The sequence below is a fragment of the Magnolia sinica genome, chromosome 15 (genome assembly GCF_029962835.1).
Source record: "Magnolia sinica isolate HGM2019 chromosome 15, MsV1, whole genome shotgun sequence".
In the NCBI taxonomy this organism is placed as follows: Eukaryota; Viridiplantae; Streptophyta; class Magnoliopsida; order Magnoliales; family Magnoliaceae; genus Magnolia; species Magnolia sinica.
In genome coordinates, this window is record NC_080587.1 from 5,850,905 (window position 1) to 5,872,681 (window position 21,777).

General features: G+C 38.5%; 1 protein-coding gene across 1 annotated transcript; it reads left to right on the top strand.

Annotated features, from left to right (window-relative positions):
- Nucleotides 1-363: 363 nt before the first annotated feature.
- LOC131227619 (probable arabinosyltransferase ARAD1) lies at nucleotides 364-11,792 on the top strand. The gene is made up of 2 exons (XM_058223425.1): nucleotides 364-2,278; nucleotides 10,948-11,792. Exons 1-2 carry the CDS (start codon nucleotides 1,355-1,357, stop codon nucleotides 11,497-11,499), a joined length of 1,476 nt encoding a protein of 491 aa, XP_058079408.1. The 5' UTR covers nucleotides 364-1,354; the 3' UTR covers nucleotides 11,500-11,792.
- Nucleotides 11,793-21,777: the final 9,985 nt, after the last annotated feature.

The following is a 21,777-nucleotide window of genomic DNA, read 5'->3' on the forward strand; positions in this document are numbered from 1 at the left end:
TCATATTTTCAGTTATTACAAAATGGTCACCTATTGATGTAATCTTCACCGTTGAAATATTTAAATGTACGGTGGATGAGATTTTTATATTAAATAATAGATATAAAATTATAAAAATCATAATCAATACCTTCTCATGTTGAACGTTGAACGTGGAAGCTTGTTTCATTTCTCTTATTAACCGTGCCAAAAATTGTATATTATTATATTGTATTTTTAATATAAAAAATTAAATAATTTATGAAATATATTAGAAAGTAAATCAATGGTCCAGATTTTTAGAAAAATGGACCAATTGTCAGAAATAAAAATGCGAGTGTACTGTGTACCATATTAATTCCTCGGGAGGAAAAATAAAACCCAGGAAAAGAGCGCGATGCCCGCTTCAACAGAAAGACCCGATTCCCACGCTTCTTGAAAATCAGAGAGAGAAGCTACATTCAATCCAGAAATGCTCAATTTTCTGATATGTCGGTTTGGCATTTGAAATTCAATTAAAAATACGTACCTTTTCTCTTTTTCTTTTTTCTTCAGAAAATATAGCTGTTTAAATCATTTTCTGGATTATTTTGTTGGGTTTTCTGAACTTTTTTATTGATTCTCTTTTATGGGTTTTTGAAGTTGGATTTGATTGTTTTTGGGTTTGTTTTATTTTGCATTTTTGGTTTCTAATTTGAAAGATTTTGATGTTTTTTTAGAGGAAATGTAGATAGACATTGGCATTTGTTGGGTAGGAAGTTTTGAGTGGTTTGTTTTTGGATTTTGATTGGCTAGAAAATGGAATTTGGAGGGTGCTATGGCTGATGGGTTTCATCTGTTTTAGGTGAAAGCGCTTGTGTCGTTTTCTGGTGATTTATGGTTGGTTTTGGATTGATTTTTTGGTTTTTAGTTTTGTGGGAAATTTATAGTTGTGGTGTGATTTGAATAAATGGTATTGGGCCCAGTTGGGTTTTGGAGCTTTTGATTGAGAAACAGCTAGGATAATCATTAATTTTGATTGAGTTTTGTGTATTTGCGTGGTTTTCTGGTGATTTTATGGTTGGTTTTCGGTTGATTTTTTTTTTTTTTTTGGTGGGAAAATTGATGGGTTATGTGGGATTTGGATGAATGGTATTGGACCCAGTTGGGTTTTGTTACTTTCCGTCGGTCAACCAAACTCTCGTGGAATCATAAATTTTGATTGAGTTTGGTGTTCTTCATTTGAATTTGTGGTTTTTTTTTTCTTTTCTTTTCCCTTTTCCTTTTTCTCCTTTCTTTGAGTTGATGTTGTTTTTTCTCAACGTTTTTCTTTGTTTTCTGGATAGAAAATGGTATTTTGTAGAGGATTTTGATAATAGGTTGAATTAGTATTGCAATGGCGGAGAGAATTTTGCTTGGACCAGAATCCCGGAAAGCTCTATTTTGTCTGTTGACAATCACAACATTCCTATTAATCTTCTCTTGGTTCTTCTTCCTGCACTCAGCAGGCAGCTCACATTTCATCGGCTACAGCTCATTGCCCAATTCAAGGCTCTTTGCCGTGTTTGACAGTGAGAATTATCCGTCTCGAGACCAGAACAATGCCCACCCATCGGCCTTTACATCCACATTCCTTAAAGATGAAAATGGAATCTCTGAAGAGCAAGAATCCACGAAATGCAATCCAAATAAAGCGGTTCTGAAAGTTTTCATGTATGATTTGCCTCCAAAATTCCATTTTGGTCTGTTAGACTGGAAGCAGATGAAGGAAAGTGTATGGCCGGATCTTCGAGATGGAGTGCCCGATTATCCTGGTGGATTGAATTTGCAACATAGCATAGAATACTGGCTTACATTGGATCTTCTATCATCAAGATTTCCTGATCGGCCTGGCCCGTGCGCTGCTGTAAGAGTCGACAATGCTCGCAAAGCTGATGTTGTATTCATTCCGTTCTTTTCGTCATTGAGTTACAACCGGTATTCAAAGCTGAAACCACACGAGAAGACAAGCCAGAACAAGGTGCTGCAAGATGAGTTGGTGAAGTTTGTGACAGCTCAGGAGGAGTGGAAGTGGTCTGGGGGACGGGACCATGTCATCATGGCTCACCATCCAAACAGCATGTTGGATGCAAGGATGGCTTTGTGGCCAGGCATGTTCATTCTCTCGGATTTTGGGAGGTACCCTCCAAATGTAGCCAATGTGGAAAAGGATGTCATTGCACCTTACAAGCATGTGGTAAAGACATTCATCAACGATACATCTAGCTTCAATAGCCGCCCGACCTTGCTGTATTTCCAAGGATCCATCTACAGGAAAGATGTAAGCTTTCTCTTCTTTGTAACCTATATTACCAATAGTTTCTTTCTAATGCTTTGGTATCTACCAACCAAGATATGTCTTATGTGCCCACCTACCCATTTTATGTTACGGAATTGTTTTATGGTGCGTTTGGTTGCACAGGTGAAATGAATTGCTAGCCTGTTTGGATAGAGAGCGCAAAATATGGAAATGGAAAACCCCTATGGAATCCTCAAGTAATGGAAAACTGTAGAATCTGTTTGTAATTCTGTTGTTTGGTTATGAGTGTTGTTTTCCATGAAAATGTTAAAAGGTCAATGGTCAAATTGCGAGACTTGTCTGTCGTAACTGTGGAAGTCTACATTTAACATGAAATGGTTTTACCTTTTTTCCTAGGAAAATCTGGGCAAAAGAACTCAATTTCCCCGTTGTTTTTGGTTTCTCAAACAGAGGAAACCATCAAATAAGGGGAATTTGTATTCTTTTCCATGGTTTTCCACCTAAACAAACAGGCTCGAGAAAATGGACGTGGGATCATTTTATCTTGTGACAATGACTGACCCTGAAGTGCAATTCCATATCTTTGAAGTCACACTTGAAACAGTCGTAATTGCTAACTAGGGCCTTTGCCCCCCATTATGAATGGAGGATAGCTGCATTTGCATTTATACTTTATTGAAATGAATTATTGTGTTCAATCCTTGAGCAGCCAATCAAAATGAATTTTAGGAGGGATGAGCAGTCAAAGGCAAGCCCAACATAATCTATGGTCCTCTCACATTTCTCTCAGACTGTGGTGATAACCCTTAGACCATCTCATTCAATCAGTTTGCATCACTACATAGAAAATAATATAAAGTAGGTAATTCGAGGATCAATTACAGTCAATTCTTTTAGTGGCTGGATTCCATGATCCAAAGTTTGGACATGCAAGCAATTTTGTATTGGGAACATTCAGTTTAATCAAGAGGAAACGACAAAACAATTGGTGATGTTTCCTGGCATTCATAATGAGGAAGTAGCCCTCAAATTGCGGTTGGGTTTCTTCCAAATCTAACTTGAAAGAACACAATTATAATTTGTAGCCCAAACCCACAATATGACACGTCAGGGCTTTTGCATTTGAATTTGGGTCATCTTCCAATGGTCCAAAACGTTTATATCACATGTCCCACTTTGTATGGTGGAAAGACAACAAATGAACGCTGTCAATTGGATTATTCCAACACTTTGATAATTTGGCTTTTTCCTTTGAACATGAACAGTCACCATGATTTTTGTATATAATCAACAGGTTGAAATGTTCAACCTGAGAGTTTTTTTCTTTGGGCATCCCCTATCCAAGGAGAGGCCTATCAAATAAATGAGGAAGTGGATTGATTTAACTACAACATAGTGGGAAGATGTACACATCCTGCAATATTGATAAAATCTTCATGGCGGTGAAGTGCCAATGGATCCCTGGTGCAGGTAAAGAGGAGGGTTGATTTCAGATGGGCTGCTTGTTGTCAAAACCAAGCGTCAAAGCGAAGCAAATCGTTAGAAGTCCTGTTTTTTGGAAAAACATCATTTGTAAAGCCAACCACAAACAGCTAGGCCAAGGTCAGGGTGATGATGCTGTGATCCTGGGAAATATAGCATACATCTACTATCAGAGGTGCAAGTTTATAAGACATTTGTAACTTTTGTGATGCTTCGGCTAAAAAGGAAGAAACTCCTTTTTTTTGCAGTGTGGATAAGCTCCTTTTCATGTTTTCTTCAGTCATCTGTATTCACTGGTAATTAAAAAAAAAAAAGGAGGCAGAAGTTCAACACAGCTATGACTCAAGTAGCAGTTAGTCAGTGCAGTCCCCCAATTTTGGAATAAATATGACGGAGGAGGAACAAGATGATTTCTCCAATCTCATGAGATTGCTTTCAGTGACAGTAATCGAACCATCAATTGAAGATAAACCGATATGTAAATGGGACTCCTACTTCTTGATGAAATCCTTAGCCCGAAAAATATCTAATCACACTGGTGAAGATGCGCCAACTGGAAGTCGAAAGCTCCCCATACAGTAACAGTTCACTTGGATTGTGGGCTGAGATTTTAACCTCACTATTGACTGCCTTCAGAGTAGGAATATGATAATAGTGAATGGATGCAGCTTATGCGTAAGAGATGCGGAAAACTTGGACCACCTTCTCATGCCATTCAGGCTTCTTGCTTTTTCATTACTAAAACAAGCGCTAGTTCCAGGGAGCCGGTAGAGAAGAGAGAGTCTTGTTTGCGTTCAGTTCCTTCCAGCTCGGTCGGTAGGCGATGTAGAAAAAGTCTTGTTGTTGCTAGGCTCGTCAAGCGGGTGTAACGCGGAAGCCCCCAAAATGGTTTTAAAATGGGTGATCAAAAGATCGAATCACTCTGCGTATCTTGGTGGTCTTTCTTTTTTTCAAACTCCTCTTCCTGTTGCATTGAGATTCAGCATCCAGTCCACTGTCTCCATGCATCAGCTATTTGGTGCTGGTGTTTAATTGCATGACCACTGAGATTCCTGCTGTTGTTTGTTGAGTCAAACTCCATGTTTGCTCTTGGGCGGATTCTGCGAGTTTGCTTTCCTTTGTTAATGTCAGATCTTTGGCTGCCAGTTGGTTGGCCCTTTTTTATCTGCTTTGAGCTTTTTAGATACCGTCTTGGCCTCTTTAATAAACTATCTTTGCCGATATTTAAAAAAGGAGGAAGAAACAGGAAAAAAGAAAACACAACTTATTAATTCAAACCAAATGGGGGAACAATTTTTTATTTTTTTATTACTAATGACTTGCCTCAAATCACAGAAGAATTGTCTTTTCTAATGAATTCAGAAGTTTAATTTTGGTGTACTTAAATAATACACTCATCATGACGGAAGTCAAGAAACAAGATGAGAAACACAAATAAAGTGGAGTTAAAGATGAGAAAGAGAGTACTGTTGTTAAATATATATTTTTTTCTTAGATTTCGCTAGTGCATTTTATATTATATAGATGAATTTTGTTGTGGACATATGTTTTTCTTCATTTCCATCTTCATCGTCGTCATGATTTCTTGTTGCTTGTTCTCATATCATTGAGGTTTACTAAACCCACACACATTGTAGGGCTGGTCACATACATGTCACCACTTATACCAGCATGGCGCTTAGGTACAACAATCCATCCATCTGGGGGGATCCAAGAATCATGTTGGTCTGCTAATTAGGTGAAACAATTTATGGCTAAAAGAAAAAAAAAAGTCAATTGAAGTTTTCCAAAGCCAACTACCCGTTTTTACCATCATGGCCCAGCCGATGGGTAGACCAGCCTGATTTTTGGCCAAGAACATCCATATGGTTGGACCCATCTGATGATGCCTTGGATATTGCACCTGTCTGTTACACTGCCTCATGTGGTGGAGTGTAGACAGTTTGCCTTGTTGGTAAACCTCCGCATCGTTTATCAAAATGAACCATTCTTCTTGGTAAGTATTTCAACTTACCCAAGTCTTTACTGTCAAGACAATATGTACAATTTCTTGTAGCAACAGTTGATGTTTTTGGTAACTGCAATATTGTCCACATACAAAATTCTTATGCACTGTGGTTGCTTGTGACGCCTCTTTCTTCATTTTCTTTTGGGTCAATTTCGTGACTTCTTAGTGACTAATGAGACTGAGTAGCTTAAAGAAAACCTCTAAATCTAGCTTGCTTACTTTCTTGATTTTGTGAACCCTGCACATGGAGCTATCCTTTTCTCTTTTCTCTATAGTAGGCGATACTCACACAATGCTTTATTAAGGCAGATGCTTCCTTTCTAAAGCTTCATAGCATCCAACTAATAAATAGAGCAGCCCCAGTTCACATGTACATGACGGCAATATCTTGAAGCAGTCTTCTTTCCAAATGAGGATGGACTTTCATAAGGTAAGGATATGTACAAAGGAGCGGTAACAAATGCAAGGACCACTAGTGGAGAGACAAGTGATTTCTCAATTAATGTAGGCTTGCACCAAGGCCCAACATTGAGCCCATAACTTTTCACATTGGCTATGGATGAGTTAACGAGGCATTTACAGGAAGAGATCCTGTGGTGTATGTTGTTTGTAGATGGCATAGTTTCATGGACAAGATGAGGGCGTAAACACAAAGCTATATTTATGGAGGGATTCCTTGGAATCCAAAGGATTTGAAATTAGTCGGACTAAAACAAAGTATACGAAGTGCAATTTAGCAACAATAAGAATGAACACGAGGAACTAGTTAAGATTGCTAACCGAGAAGTTTCCTAAAATGACCACTTTCGATACCTTGGATGAATAATTTGTGAGAGTAGAGAAATTGAAAAGGATGTTGCCCATATAATTCAGGCTAGGTCGAAGAAATGGAGATATGCCTCTAGAGTTTTATGTGATCATCTTATAATAAAACCGAAAGGGAAATTTAAGAGGATAGCCATAAGACCAGCCATGCTTTCTGGGACAAAATGTTGGGTGGGTAAGGAACGGCATGTTTATAGGATGAGTGTAGCTGAAATGAGGATGTTGAGATGGATAAGTGGCAAGTTGAGGATGTGTAGGGGCGATAAGATGAGGGAAAGTGGGCTTTAGGTGGTTTGGTCATTTGTAATGGAGACCAAGAACTGCACTGGTCAGAAGAAATGAGTTGGTACAAGTTGAAGGCTCAAAGGGCAAGGGGAAGGCCCAAAAGGACGTGGATAGAGGTAGTAAGAAAAGACTTGATGACGTATGGCCTAACTGAAGGTCTGGCCCTTGACCGAGTGGAATGGTGGAATAGGATTCATGTAGCCAACCACAATTAATTGGGATAATGTTGAGATGATGATGATGATGTTGTTTTGCTTGCTAAGAGGAAATTGCTAGTTGGGAATGCCAATGTATCCTTTGGTGCTCACATTATGCTAATTGTGCCCTCCTGTTTTTTTTTTTTTTTTTTTTCCATGTGCTGCTCTTGGTAATGAAGAGGCTAGGGAGAATGCAAAGTGACTGCCTTGAGAGTGGTTTTTCTAGCAAGGGGTACAATATTGTGTGGTTGAGTAGGAAGAGGTTCGAGCACTAGATATTGCAACTCTGAGTCATTATTGAGGTTCAAGAACAATTCAGGAGTTTTTATTTTATTTTATTTTATTTTTCATGTGAGAGGTTATAGGGAATCATGGTAGATTATGGGGTGTGGAGGGTCTTTGCAGAGGAAAGTAACCTTGAGGGAGCTATTTGGAGGTTGCCTGTGTTATGTCATACCTTTCAGACTTATTGAGGTGCTAGGGCTTGGTTGTGGACTTCTTGGAGGATGTTCTTGAGGCCCTTCTTCTCCAAGAAGGGAACCTCTTTGGAAGTGGGTCCTTTGGCTATCTTCTATGGCATTTTGAAAGAATGGAATTAATAGGAATTTAAATGCCTTATTTGTCCCAGTTCTCATGGTATTGGATATGTTTAGAACACAGTTCCATCTTAAATGGGCGTGTGGAGTATAGAGATGAAACGATTGACACGAGTAGAAATTGGGCATTGTTTATGCTCAGCCGGAAGCATAGATATAGGTTCAACCACAAGAGGTCCTCCCATTGGGTTTCTAAAGCGTATTGCAATGGAAGCTCCCAAGTAGCATTAGATCCACTAGGGTAAGCAGGTCAATTAGAGATGACTAGGGCGAGTTTGGAGATGCTTAAAAAACATAGCACGACAGAAGAAAGGCCACAGAGCTTGTACGGACATGTTAGCCATGCATGTGGAGTGAGGAGGGGATAGATAGAAAAGGGAGAAGGGAAAGGTGGGGGTACGTCCTCACTATTTCCCTTAAAGTGGCCCACTTGAGTCCCCAATCCAGCTAATTTTGGGGCTCACAACCTAACATGAGCCGACAACAGATTTACAAAGCAGAAGTCATGATAGGTGGGCCCCACATGGCTTTTTCTCACCGCCTCTCTAATTAGATGTCTTGCGTGTCTAATTAGGGAAGAGGAGAGGTTGGTATAGGCTACACTTTTTTTTAACAAATAACTTAGATTTTCATTAAACCAAAGAAACCACAAAGTGGGAATACAATGAAAGCATGAAAAAAAACAGCCAACTGAAAAAAAAAAAGGCCCGGGCCGTCAGGTTAAATGATCTGTTTAGCAGAGGCAGGTATCGCCCACAACTGATGCAACATTCCTTCCAAAGGGCATTGATCAGCCTTGCAAAATAATTCTGAGGAGGAATCCAAGATAGAACCCTTAATTTTATCGACAAAGGCATCCCAGGAACTCTGAACAACCTTGAATAACCTGCGATTCCTTTCCTTCCAAACCACTCAACAGACTGCATACAGCACCAATTTTCACAGCTCCTTTATTTTTCCACATATGGTGAAGCTTTTCCAGCGAATAAACTCCTCCTCAATGGAGTTGCCTCTGGATCAAGATATACCAAACTCCATAACTAACTCCAAACATCTTCCGCAACTGAGCAATGAAGGAGGACATGAGCAGCATTCTCTTCTTCTCTCTTGCACGTAATACACCTGTTGGGGATGACCATGACCAAGCTTTTTAGTATATACGCTGTCAAGATTTTTTGGGTGAATCACAAGCCACAAGAAAGCTACAATCTTGCGGGAACAGGGGCTTTGCGGACTGCGATGTTGGATTGGAAGATGCGCAAGGCAAAAAAGATTTTGCGGAGACTTTTCCTGGTTTTGCCCAAATCCAAACTCTTTCATCGACTATAGTCAGTGATAAATGGACATCCTGCAACATAGATAGGAAAGCTGCAGCTCGAGAATATCCTCATCTTTTAAATTTCTTCTTAACACGATGTTCCCCGAGATCTTGTCATCTCTAGTGTCAGTGCAGTCTTTGATTGAAACGTGCCTTTCCTTTACTAAAGACTAGGGAATCTGAACGCCTTTGGATTGGTACGAAGCCAAACATCCTCCCAGAACAGAATAGGTTCACCACTATTTGCTGAAAATCTAAAGCTGCCTGTTAATGTTTTCTCCCATGGCTCTGATCTGTCACCCATTCTAACAATGTCTTTCCACATTCTAGAAGGTGGGACCCCCCATGGGCAAAAGCAGGACCACCCCCCGCTCTCTCTCTCTCACTTTCTCTCTCTTATCCATTTTTCCGTATCATTTCAAGATATAGGCCCAAAGGCAGATCCAAGACACAAGTGAACCACACAATGGGGATTAAACTCTTACCGTTGAAAACTTCTTGGGGGCCATAGAAGTTTTCGATCGAGCTGAAATTTTTGTTTTATCTTTATTCAGGTCTATATAACTTTATGAATAGGTTGGATGGCAAATAAACATCATGGTGGGCCCTAGGAAAGTTTCAATGGTGAGCATCATTATCACCACTGCTGCCCGTGGTGTGGTCCACTTGAGCCTTGGATCTGCCTAAATTTTGGTCCTATTCCATAAAATACCATGAAAAAATGGATGGATGGTGTGGATAAAACCCATACATCATGGTGGCCACTCAAAACTCCTGCCTGTTCCCAGCGGGAGACGAGCAAGGCTAGGACGTGATCCGCATTCCATTTTTCTAAGCACTCTTTTAATGTGGGCTACATGCATTTTTATTTTTTATTTTTTTTTAAAGAAAAAAGAAAAAGAAGTGAAAGGAAATGGGTGCAATCTATGTCATCCCTATGAGGTGAAATATTAATCTTTCCCTTCCAAGAAGGTACAATTTCATGACGAATTTAACCTGTCTTAACCAATGTTGTGAAGACCAACTGTGAGGGCAAAAAATGTTGAAAGCTATTGGTGTTGTATATAGTAGAGATATCACATGAACTGTACTGCCTAAAAACAAGAGAATGGTGATTTTTATTTCAAAAACAGCAGGAACATCCTTCTAATGAGAGAAAGCATTAGAAATGCTCAAACTTAGCATATCATACTTCATTTGTCTGATAAACATATTGTACTTGTATGAAAAGAGTTTTAGAACAGTAAGGATGTCTTTTTGTTCAAATTTCATTCTGCTTGATGTATAAGCCACAAGTAAAGTAACTTGATTTATTTTTTCTATAGTCTACCAAATCCATCTTGGATTCAGATGCCATATGTTCGCTTCCATTTCCTACCATAGAACTCTTGATTTTGCCCAAAGAGGCAAAACAAATACATAAATCTAGTGGCTAGGGTAACTAAGAAGGAGCCTTTTTTCAACCAGTTTTGCATGGCCCACACACCAGTCTACATCCTCTACACCAACACATGCCAACATGGCACCCGATTAGGAATTTCAAGGTTTGGATTGGGTGGGGCCCTCATGAATATGACATGGCCCAAGAATCAGGCTGGTCCACTCATCTGGTGGGCAACACTTAATGCAAATTCAGGCGCTTCATACATTTGCCAGCAGCCCACCTGATTTCTTCTGGCCAGGTCATCTACAAAGTGGGGCTCACCTGATGTACGGCTTTGATGTTCCACACGTAGACAATAATTGGCTGCTCTTCACTTCTTAAATGTTGTTTTTATCACATTCAAAATTGAAAGAAGTCTGCTGTTGATTTGCTTACCTTGGTTTTTTCTAAGGGTCAAATATCCAAGTATGATTTTTAAAGTGGTTGATACTTGCTGTTGTCTGTTTAGCTCCCTCGAAGGTTTGTAAGCAATTCCATTTCATATTTCCTTTGATTGCTATTGGTGATGAGTTGTTTACATGGGGAATGTTTTCAGGGTGGGTTTGCTCGACAAGAGCTGTTTTATCTTCTCAAAGATGAGAAGGACGTGCATTTCTCTTTTGGAACCATCCAGGGGAACGGAATAGAAGAAGCAAGCCAAGGGATGCAATCGTCAAAATTCTGCCTCAACATCGCAGGCGACACTCCATCATCCAACCGGCTGTTCGACGCGATCGCCAGCCACTGTGTCCCTGTCATAGTCAGCGATGAGATTGAGCTCCCCTACGAAGATGCCCTTGACTACTCCAAATTCTGCATCTTTGTGCGCACATCCGAAGCTATGAAAGAAGGGCTCCTTATAAACCTCATTAGAAGCATTGGGAAGGATGAGTGGACCCAAATGTGGCAGAGGCTGAAGGAAATTGAGGGCTACTTTGAATTTCAGTACCCATCCTGGAAAGATGATGCTGTGCAGATGATTTGGCAGGCAGTGGCCCGTAAGGCAGCTGCAATTCGATTGAAGGTACACAAGTCTAGGCGATTCGCCCGGTCTGATATTGGGAGAGAAAAGCAATTGAAACCGCTTCCATTTCCAAATGAGGACTGATGGGTGATTGAGGATTTTGTTTTATCATTCATGTGGGATGGATGAAATGTAAGGTAATTCATTTTCTCATTCAATTCAACAACAACAACAAAAAAAAAAAAAAGTTTGGGAAGGAAAAAGAAATCCAACCAAAGGAGGTTGGAAACTCCATTCCTGATTCTTTTTCAGTTCACTAGCTTATTATGAGATTAACCATGTAAATTTGCAGCCTTGAGAGGGTGAGATGTACATTTTATTCTCACCATGGATTTTGAGCCCTATGTCTACTGTAATGGAAAAGGTCTTTTTTTGTATTATCTTCTTTTTCTGGACTTTGTTTCTCTCATAGACTTGCTGACTTGATTCAGAACTCATCCGAGTCAACTTGACTCAGTGAGATTTTGAGCCGAGTTTCCCAGAAACTTGTTACTGTGCCTGACTCGGCTGGACTCAGTGGCCCAGTCAACTCGGTTACTCATCATGAGCCGGTGTGACTAGAACTGAGTCACTCACCTTACGTGGTGGAATTTTATTGTAATGTTGTTTCTCAGGCTCACATTTTATATTACTTACATGAGATCTAACTATTTTAAATATCTATCCACAATCCTAATAATTTTCAATTTATAATAATTAAATATCAAGCTGGGCATGAAGTCTTTGAGTCAACCCAACCTGCTGAGCATCCATTTGAGTTGAGTTTTCAGGTTTTGAACTATGGCTTGTCTTAGGTTTGCATTTTTATTGGAGTTTGAGGTTTAGATGATATGGAATTATCATATGATCTTTCCCCAAAGGAAATGCATAGTGTCTTCAGGTATTGAGCTCGTCCAAGTGGTGCCTTTCGTTCGGCGATCCAAAACATCTATCTGTTGGGACCCACGTTGAATAAACCATGGCTCAAAAGTATCTGAGATTGGAAGATCCTAGCCTTCCAATTTTTCACCCTTCGGTGTTGATGTAGACTGTTGCTGAATTTCTTAGTTATCTATTTGAAGGTTAAGGGTCTGTTTAGGTGCTATTTAAAAATAAGCTCTTCCCATTTTAGTTAATCGTGATTATGTATTAGAGATCATGGTTGCTGATGATCTAGATTATTTCTAAACCTTGCCAAAAAGAAATATGATCTCTAACAAATAATTACAATTAATTAAAATGAGATGAACTCATTTTTAAATCAAGCCCTAAGATTTTCTCATTTTAGATAATTCTTCTTAGATGTTTGTTTCCATGTTAGAGAGCAGATGGTAGGGAAAAAAATATGCCTGGATTGGCTAGAAACGAGTGTTTCTTCCTAATGTTTATACACCCAGACTGGAATAGGTGGTCACCGGTTTGGACCAGAGCTGACCACGTCACCTTCAAATCTGGTTAGTTACGCCGACAACTGTTTTGTACGAAAAATTCAATTGCATCCATCAACTTTTCCTTGAGAACTAAGCACTAGCTACTAGTTTAACAGAAACCTAACAGTCAATTCCTTCTATTTTCTTTTATTTCAAAGGAAGCAGATTTTTGGGCCAAGCAGGACTTTGTCCTACTGAAAACGCCGCCGAAAGCGTATGAAGGTCTGGTCCAAGTTTTAATACATTGGTTCTTTCCAAAATATGCTCTCTCTCTCTCTCTCTTTTCCTTATTTCTTTTTTTCTTTTCTTTTCTTTTCTTTCTTCTTCTTCTTCTTTTTTGCTGAAATTCCCAATGTAAGTGAAAATAAGAATAAATCATAGCACCCAAATTCAGGAAGTTGCATTAGATTTCAAGATATTTGGGTGCAACCAAACACAAGCAAAGCAAATTGTTTGGTTGAATACAGTAATGTACTTTTCATGGTGTTGTTTTAATATCTAAAGATTTGGACTGTGGATCAGAGTCCAAAGTATGCTCTTCCAGACCATAGGATTTTTCTATGATTTTCTTGTGTTTCTCAAGTGTGCCTGCTTCAGCGGAATGTTCTTCCCCTTTAATACACTCCGTCGTACCAATGGTCGGGTCATTGATTCCCCCTTGATTTGAATGGTTGAAAACTAATTTTAGAAAATAAGTAATATTTCGTAATATTAATAGCATTAAAAGATGGTTTTAAACACGGAGACTACTTAGAATTTTGATTCTATTGAGCCTAGGCTTGTCCCAATGCCCACCTTATGCTTGGCAAGCCATTGTGAGGATTACCCAGACCACCATCACGAACGGTCAGGATCCAGAGGGCTCATGGCTATCAATGCAATAGTTGTGTTAAGCAATATGATATTGCATGCAACAGGAGTTGTACATATTTCATACAATAATGATGTGTCGTCAATAAAAAAAACATGAATATAATAAATATTTACATAGTTAAAAAAAAATCATGTGTAAAATAATAATATTATCTTTTCACTGTAAGTCTCATATCTTACTATGCTTTTTCATTTACTATACATCTTAGCTGCACATAATGCCTATAACTAATTGAACTATTTTTTTTTATTAAATGTCAACAATTGCAATGTTTTTATTTTTCCATTAACCATAAAATTGTGGACTATTCATCTAAGGGTTGAGATTATTTAATATGAAATTTTTTCTTGATAACCTTCCAATGTAAAGAATTATTTTGATAATGTGAAATGAAATGGTGTGATACTTTCTACAAACAAGACCCAACAAAAGAATTGTAGACTGGACTGGTGGAGGAGAAGAAAACTAATCATCTACATGTAAGTGTCACAACCAACAGTATCTTACCATCTTTCTGACAACATACAGAACCATGAAAATGGTAGGCCCAACCATGAAGATCACCTGGCAGTAAAACCCAGTTTGTCTGCTTATCAAGTGGGCCTCATCATAGGATTCAATTCAGTGGACAACTGACCATTTGACTCAACATACAGGTGTGGCCACCTAGTGTGTGGATAAGCCTAATTTTCAAGAAGTGTGATCTACATAGTGCGAGCAACAGTTTTCATGGCACTGATGTCCTGCAGCTATGGCATCTTGGAGGGAAAGATGTCATGGAACTGGTGCATAGATGATCAGTTCTCTTAGTGGGGACCACGGTAGATGAGGACGGCCCTTTTTCTTTTTTTTCTTTTTTTACTTTTTTCTGGTTAGTCAAATCTAACTTCACACTTTTAAGGCATTTGTTTATTGAATTCGAACGATTGAACTTTTTTTTTCATAGTAGCAGTACCATGGATTTTTTATTTTTTTAAAAAATAATAATAATAATGACCACACCTCCCTCGCATTTTACGCATATTGTACCAATCACTCCTTTTATTAACATAGTTCCCGTTTGTCCCTACCATTTCTGAGATGGTCCCAGAAGAAGGACGTGGATTGCATGTGACCCTGGAAGCTAGGTGGGGCCCACCACAATGTTTGTGAGAAATTTATTTATTTTGCTAGCTCAAGTTAGGATGTGAGCTCCAAATGAAGCATATCAAAAACTCAAGTGGGCCACACGACGAGAAATATTGGGGAGGGAAAATGCCTACCATTGAAACGTTTTTTGGGTCCACCTTGATGTTTATATTCCATGCAAACCATTCATAAGGTCATTCTCACTTGGATGAACTGAAAATACAATAATATTAACTTGATCCAAGTATTCGGAATATGATATATATGCCGTGCATAAGGAGTTTATTAGTTGGATTTGGATTATTTTCATTGAACCAAACCATTGATTTAATAGGGCTCACCTTAGTGGGGATTTCCAAAAGAATTATTAAATTGAACATTTTAACCCTTTGACTATATAAATAGCATGATGGTCGTCCATATTAATAGCAAAAGGAGCCAAATAATCAAGGGGCCACGAGTGTATCTTGTGGCAATATATTGGGAAATATTTCAATAGAACTCTGCTAGTAAAGGTGCAATTTGACTTCAAGGTGTTAACAAAGTGGGTTATGGCTAGGCCAAGCTCTATTTAAGCCTAGCTTGCATTGTTCAACATAAGTCGGAGCCTAGCTAAAACCCATGACAAGCCAAAATAGTCTCACCTAAGCCTAGCTTAAAATGTTTATGTTGGACCGAGCCCTAAAGGTCTAATGATGTAGAGTGGGTCGCGGACAGTTTCATGGTCAAGATGGATCAAAAAAGGCCCGGTTGACAACAAAAGTGATTTGGATCGTCAAAACATACGTATCTTGCAATTTAGAATGAGTTATCGGATATAAAATATATGATTTTGGGGTAGAACGAGCCACTTTAACTACCCAACCCACTATGGCAGTTGAACAAGTTGGATTTGGGAAATACCATCGATCGATTGTTTTCCTATTTTAATTCTATTTTTACTATAAATAGTAAGTTTTAGCTGATTATAACTCTTCATCCATGAGGCTTTAGGAGTTGCGCCAATATGAAAAGTGCTTAGAATAATTAAGAGAATGGCATGGTGAAGCCAAATAGGACACTTACTATTTTTGGCCCATGCACACTAGCAGACATCACGACCATTTATACTATTTATAATAAGTTGTAATTCTAAGAGTTTTAATTATAGTTTGATTTTGAATTTTTTTCCATTGCTTAGATCCCTATTTAAAAGGTTGTGAATTTGTTTATTTCATTCATCATTCAAATTACGAATTTTGTAGAATTTATTTCTATGTTTTATTTTTTTCTTTTGGATTTGAGAAGTCTTTATGAAGAGTCCAGAGAAACTCTATGAATTCGGAGTAGTTAAGAACATGGAGGTGATGTACCTCATCATGTTTCATCCCTAGTTAAATATGACTTTATGAAAGAGATGGGGGTGTGGGTTAGATTAGTAAAAGGGAATTTTTACAAAATTGCTTTTGCAAATCCTAATGGGCCAAGCTGGACAGGCTAATGTAAACTTCATTTGATTGAGAAATGGGCTTGAATTTTAAGCTTGAGCTCAGGCCTTAGACGGTTAGACTTAATATTACAGCCCAAGCCCGGCCCCAAGCGACCTAAGCCCGAATTTCTAATGGACCAACCCGACCCATTGATAGCCCAGCACTAACTTTAGATGGGAGTAGATGAAAAGTTAATGGTATTGCATCATTTCCATAAATTTTCATAAATGCTGGAGTAGATACTTAAAAATAAAAAAATAATACATGAGGGGGTAGTTGGTCTATGATGCAACGGAACTTTCTTTATTTACGGAAAAATAATAATAATAACGGATTATGTACTCTTCTTGAATATAAAGATAATTTCTATTTCAACGTCAATGTTTCATCGTTACGTAACAGACTTTTCAGTACCTTGTTCTTTAACATTTTCATTGCGAATTTCCAAATATATAAGAAATACTCACATAACTGGATGATCATGCACCATCTATAAGCGAATAACTCCCAACCTCTATGATAACTGACCGTCCAAAAGGTTGGTCCCACCACGAAGAACACCCAGCCCAAAAATCAAACCGATCCAATCATTAAGTGAAGCACACCGTAGAAAACAATGCATAGGCTCTGATGTGATACAAATTGCAAGTGCGGCCCACCTGATAAGTGAGTAGGTGATGTTCATCATGGAACAAACCATTTGGGCCGGTTAGATTTTCTACAAAATTGGCAGGTTTGCACTATCTTCTAGTTGGACCATTTTTTAACGGTCCAACTACTTGTACGAGTCCATTTCTCATATAAATATATTATAACCTGTTTGGCTGTTTCATTCTTCTCACACGCCTAAAGCGACTTCCTGAAAATGCCTCATAGTATTTCTTTTTCTTCAAGAAAATGCTTACGTATAAACTGTGCTGGACCTTAAGCTATGATACGAAGCAGCGATTAAGTTTCAAACCATCATGTGCATGAGATCCAATCCATCCAATATGTTGGACCCATGAAGACCATCTAGTGTGAATTCCATAATTTTTAGAGTTTTTGATATATATCCATCTCCTGTTGTAAACGGTTGTAGGCTTGTTTATTTCAATTATCAATCAATTTATGAATTTTTTAAAGTATTATTTCTCTTTTTTCTTGCTTTTTCCTCGTGAATTCGCAAAGTCTCTCTGGGAAGTCCAAAGAAGCTTCGTGGATACGAAGTAGAAGACGGCGATCAACCTCATCATGTTCATCCCTATGTCTATCTGCCACCCCAATGGGGCCGATTCTCCCTTTGGTGTGGCCCACCTCAGACATGGATCAGCTGGATTTTAGCATTGAGACACGACATGAGGGTGCATCCAACGGTCGGGTTGGATAGATCTCACACCTCATGGGTGGGCCACAAACAGCTAGAACATCTAGTGTGAAATCCATAATTTTTAGAGTTTTTTTAGAGATATATATATATATATATATATATATATATATATATATATATAACTCTTATTTTAATATTGTCAAGTAAACATTGTCATTCTTCATGGAAGTTTATATAACATTTTGTAATTAATTTCTATTAAAACTAAGCATTAAAGAGAATAGTTGACCATTGACCATAGAAGAGATGCTTTCGTCATTGAATTTGTAAAAATAGGAGAAATTCACGTCTTGGCAAGATCCAAACCACTTGTTATGTGGGCCCAACATGAACATATGAACCGCATGCTCCAATGGTGTGCTATGATCATAGGATTCGATATAAATTATCTAAGTGTAAAATGAGAATTTCTATGGTATCCCTGAACTCTGAGGGTAAAAATATCATTTCATGAGGCCCATAGTCTCCAAAACATTACTTTTTTACTATTTCAACACCTATGCTTTGCTTTTTTATGAGGTGGCCCATCTGACGAGTGGATTGTGATGATTTCCATGGTAGGTAGTTGTGATGGTGGGGCTAATCTTTTGAATGGTTTGGATGTCACACACATATACTAGGATGGAAATTATCTCTTTGATGGATGGAAGAATAGCTGTCCAAGTATCAAGACATGACATATCTCAAACCGAGGAATGGTGGAATCTTCATGAATCCCTAGAGGTCACGCATTCCCTACAATGTGGGTCCCACGGTTGAGAGATCTAGACCGCTGATTTTTTGTTGCCAACTGCAGATGGGTAACATAAAATCCTAGACGTCCAATGTTTAGCCTTTTTTCTGGACCGTTATGTATTTTGGTCATAATCTCTCGACAGGCCACTGACTTAAAGGTTAGGATCTTTTGGGCTTTGTATTTATGTTGCAACCTACATCCATGATCGGGCCTATCGGTTGAACGGTTTGGATTGCCGAACCATGGGTCCCATGCTTACATCACCACAATAGTCAAGTTCTGCTGCGAGTATGTTACCAATGTTTTAAAACCAAGCAAAGTACAGATCGATCCAGAATGTTGGATCTCATTCTTAACCTAAATGGATTAAAAATTAAAAATAAAAATAAAAATAAAAATTACAAGTTGTCTACACGCATTTTGATGCCCTGATGTGGACCTATGGAAAGTCAACAAGTGTTGATGCTACACGTTGGAAAATGCATGGAAATCATGCTTGCACACCTCTCGTGCGTGCCACATGGTTACGATTAGTGAGCTACTTAATGAGACAGTGTGCCTGGCACGTTTATAAAAACCCTCTTGGGAGAGGACAAATCTTATCACGGATTCAGTACGATATATTTGGTAAGGCAGTCTCTCATGAATCTTCTAAAGTAGGAGATTTTCCCATTGATGTTCCGAGACTGTCTCATAGTCATGAAGATCCCGAATATTTGAAGATTAGATTAATATTAAAGCAAACATGGTTATGGTTTGGACCCAAATCAGGCGAAGATGTGCATCAGGCAGATCGAGTGGGAATTAAGAGATTGGGAGAACTTGATGAAAGATTTGACTTAGTCTATTTGATAAAGATCAGGATAATAAGGTGGATTCAATCCATTAACCCCTCTAAGACCCCGGTCAAAAGGGAAAAAGAGTTCAAGATACGTGCAGAAAGTGGTTTGATTGGGCTATCAAGATTTGTAATCATTATTGATTTGAGGTCTGAGATTAACAGTAGAGGTTCCTCTAATTAATTCAAAATCTAAATGCACTTGTTTCCTAAAGAAGATCAATTACAAGAAAAAGATCCGAATTGATCTCCTTTTGAATATGAGAAGCTCGAAGTTTTAGATCAATCCTAGTAATTCATTCAATAGTACCATTTGGAGAAGCCATAGGTTAAGAATGACACTGATCGTATCATCCTGACCCTTGTATGGGCTAATTTGTTACAACCATCAGTTATTTTTGAGCTATTGATTTATCTCATGGTTATTTGGGAATCATAAGTAGAGCTGGGTAGGGGATGACCCGACTCGTCTAACTCGTTCAAACTTAAGAGTGGGTGAGTCGATTCCAACCGAGTAGACTTAGTCCAATGTGAACTCAAATTGAGTCAAGTTTTGGTCATTCATTAACTTAACTTGAATCCAAATTATCTAAATTCAAACCAATTGTCAGCCTTTGAATCCATCCCGATGATCATCTAGCCAAAAAATAAGCCGATCCACCACTCATCAGGTGGGCAACATATGCACTTTATATCAAATCAATGATTGTCCATTGATTTAGGTGGCATGACCTACACGAAGAATTAATCAATCCCATTTATTTATTATGTGTTTTTTTCTTGGTGGGGCCAACATTTGGAACAACTTGGATGTTGTGAAAACTTGACACGTGGACACTTTAGATGTGATAACTATTATAATAAAGCCTTCCCAGGAAGTTCCTGCGCTGGAAAACTTGGTGGGGCCATCATAATGTTTATGAGAAATCAAGTGGACCATCCATTTTCTGAGCTCATTTTAGGACCAGGGTCAAAATTTGAGCCGGATCAGATAATCAAGTGGGCTGAAAAACGTAAGGATTGAACTTTCACAGTTTAAATATCGCGGGGCCACAAAAGTTTTGAATCAGGCTAATATTTGTGTTCTCACTTCATCCTATTATGAATGACGTTATGGACACTCTGAACGATTTGAATGGTGTGGATGGCATGTAAACATCACAGTCGACGTCTCTAAGGAGGTTTCAACGGTAAGAATTTCCCTATGCACCTTTTCCTTTTTTGAGGCCTACTTGAATATTGTATACCGCTTGCATTTGATCTCAAATCCTAAAATGAGCTCAAAAAATGGATGAATGGAATAGATTTTTCACAAACATCATGGTGGGCCCACCTATGTTTACATCTCCGTGACTTGCTGTGAAAGCCAGGGAACTGATTGCGTGAGAGGAATAGGATTGCGTGCGTACACCGGACGCTGATTTTATGCCGAAGCCTTTTGGCACGAAGTTCCTGCCTAAGGATGCTTCGTGGGCAACAGCCACGTTGGTCAGAAATCTACCCTGTTTATCCATTTTTCAGGCTCATTTTAGAATGGTAGACGAAAAATAAGGTAGATCCAAAATTCATGTAAGCCACATGAGAGGAAATAGTGGGAATTCAGTAAGAACTGTTTATAAGGTCATACTCATTTATAATGACATGAACTAAAATCATCAAAAAGTTAGCATGATAAGAAGCTTTTATGGCTAAATGAATTATGGCTAAATGAATGTTTTAACGGTAATCACCATTATTTTCTCTCGTGCAATATACTTGAGTTTTAGATATACTCCAATTTTATTTTATTTTTAATCTAATATACTAAAATAATATGACAAATTAAATGAAAGTGGTGGATATAATACATCACCACGACAATCACCATTTCAGATCACCACAGTCAATTTCATTTTTAGAGTGGAGGCAAGGAGGAAAATCGAAGAGATACAGGTAAATCCAGCAATGAAATTGGAAGAGAGCGTGAGTGTTTTAAGGCACGCCGACCAAAAGTGTTTTAATCTCAACCGTTTGGCAAATCCAACTAATGACATTGAGGTTAGTACTTCAGTCCTTGCAAACCGGTGCATACAGGATCATTCATCTCTCTCTATATATAAAACTTAGATTTGACATTTCGAATATGAGATGCTATATAGCTGATGAAGGGGCTGTAATCCTAATAAGTGTACCTAAATTTTGAGTAATGATTTCAGCCTTTAGACACGATGGGTTAGTCCGAGCTAGATCTGGACTCGGATCAGCAAGGCATGCTGGACTCGGTCCCAAATAGGGTCAAGTTCGAGTAAGGTCTATTTCGAAACCAAATCGAGTCGGGTTAACTAGATTCAGTCCGACTTGACTCATGCCCCAAGTAGGATCATTGAATATGTGTTTCAAGTTAACGATTGGACCTTGTTTCTCTATTAAATCTTGACCGTCCATTTTCCGTACTACTGACAAGATGTTTAGGATCCTCCGGTTAGGATGATTTTTGCACGATCGCTTGCTCCAATTGTATAAATGAACGAATGGTTCAAATCACCGACAGCTCATTCCA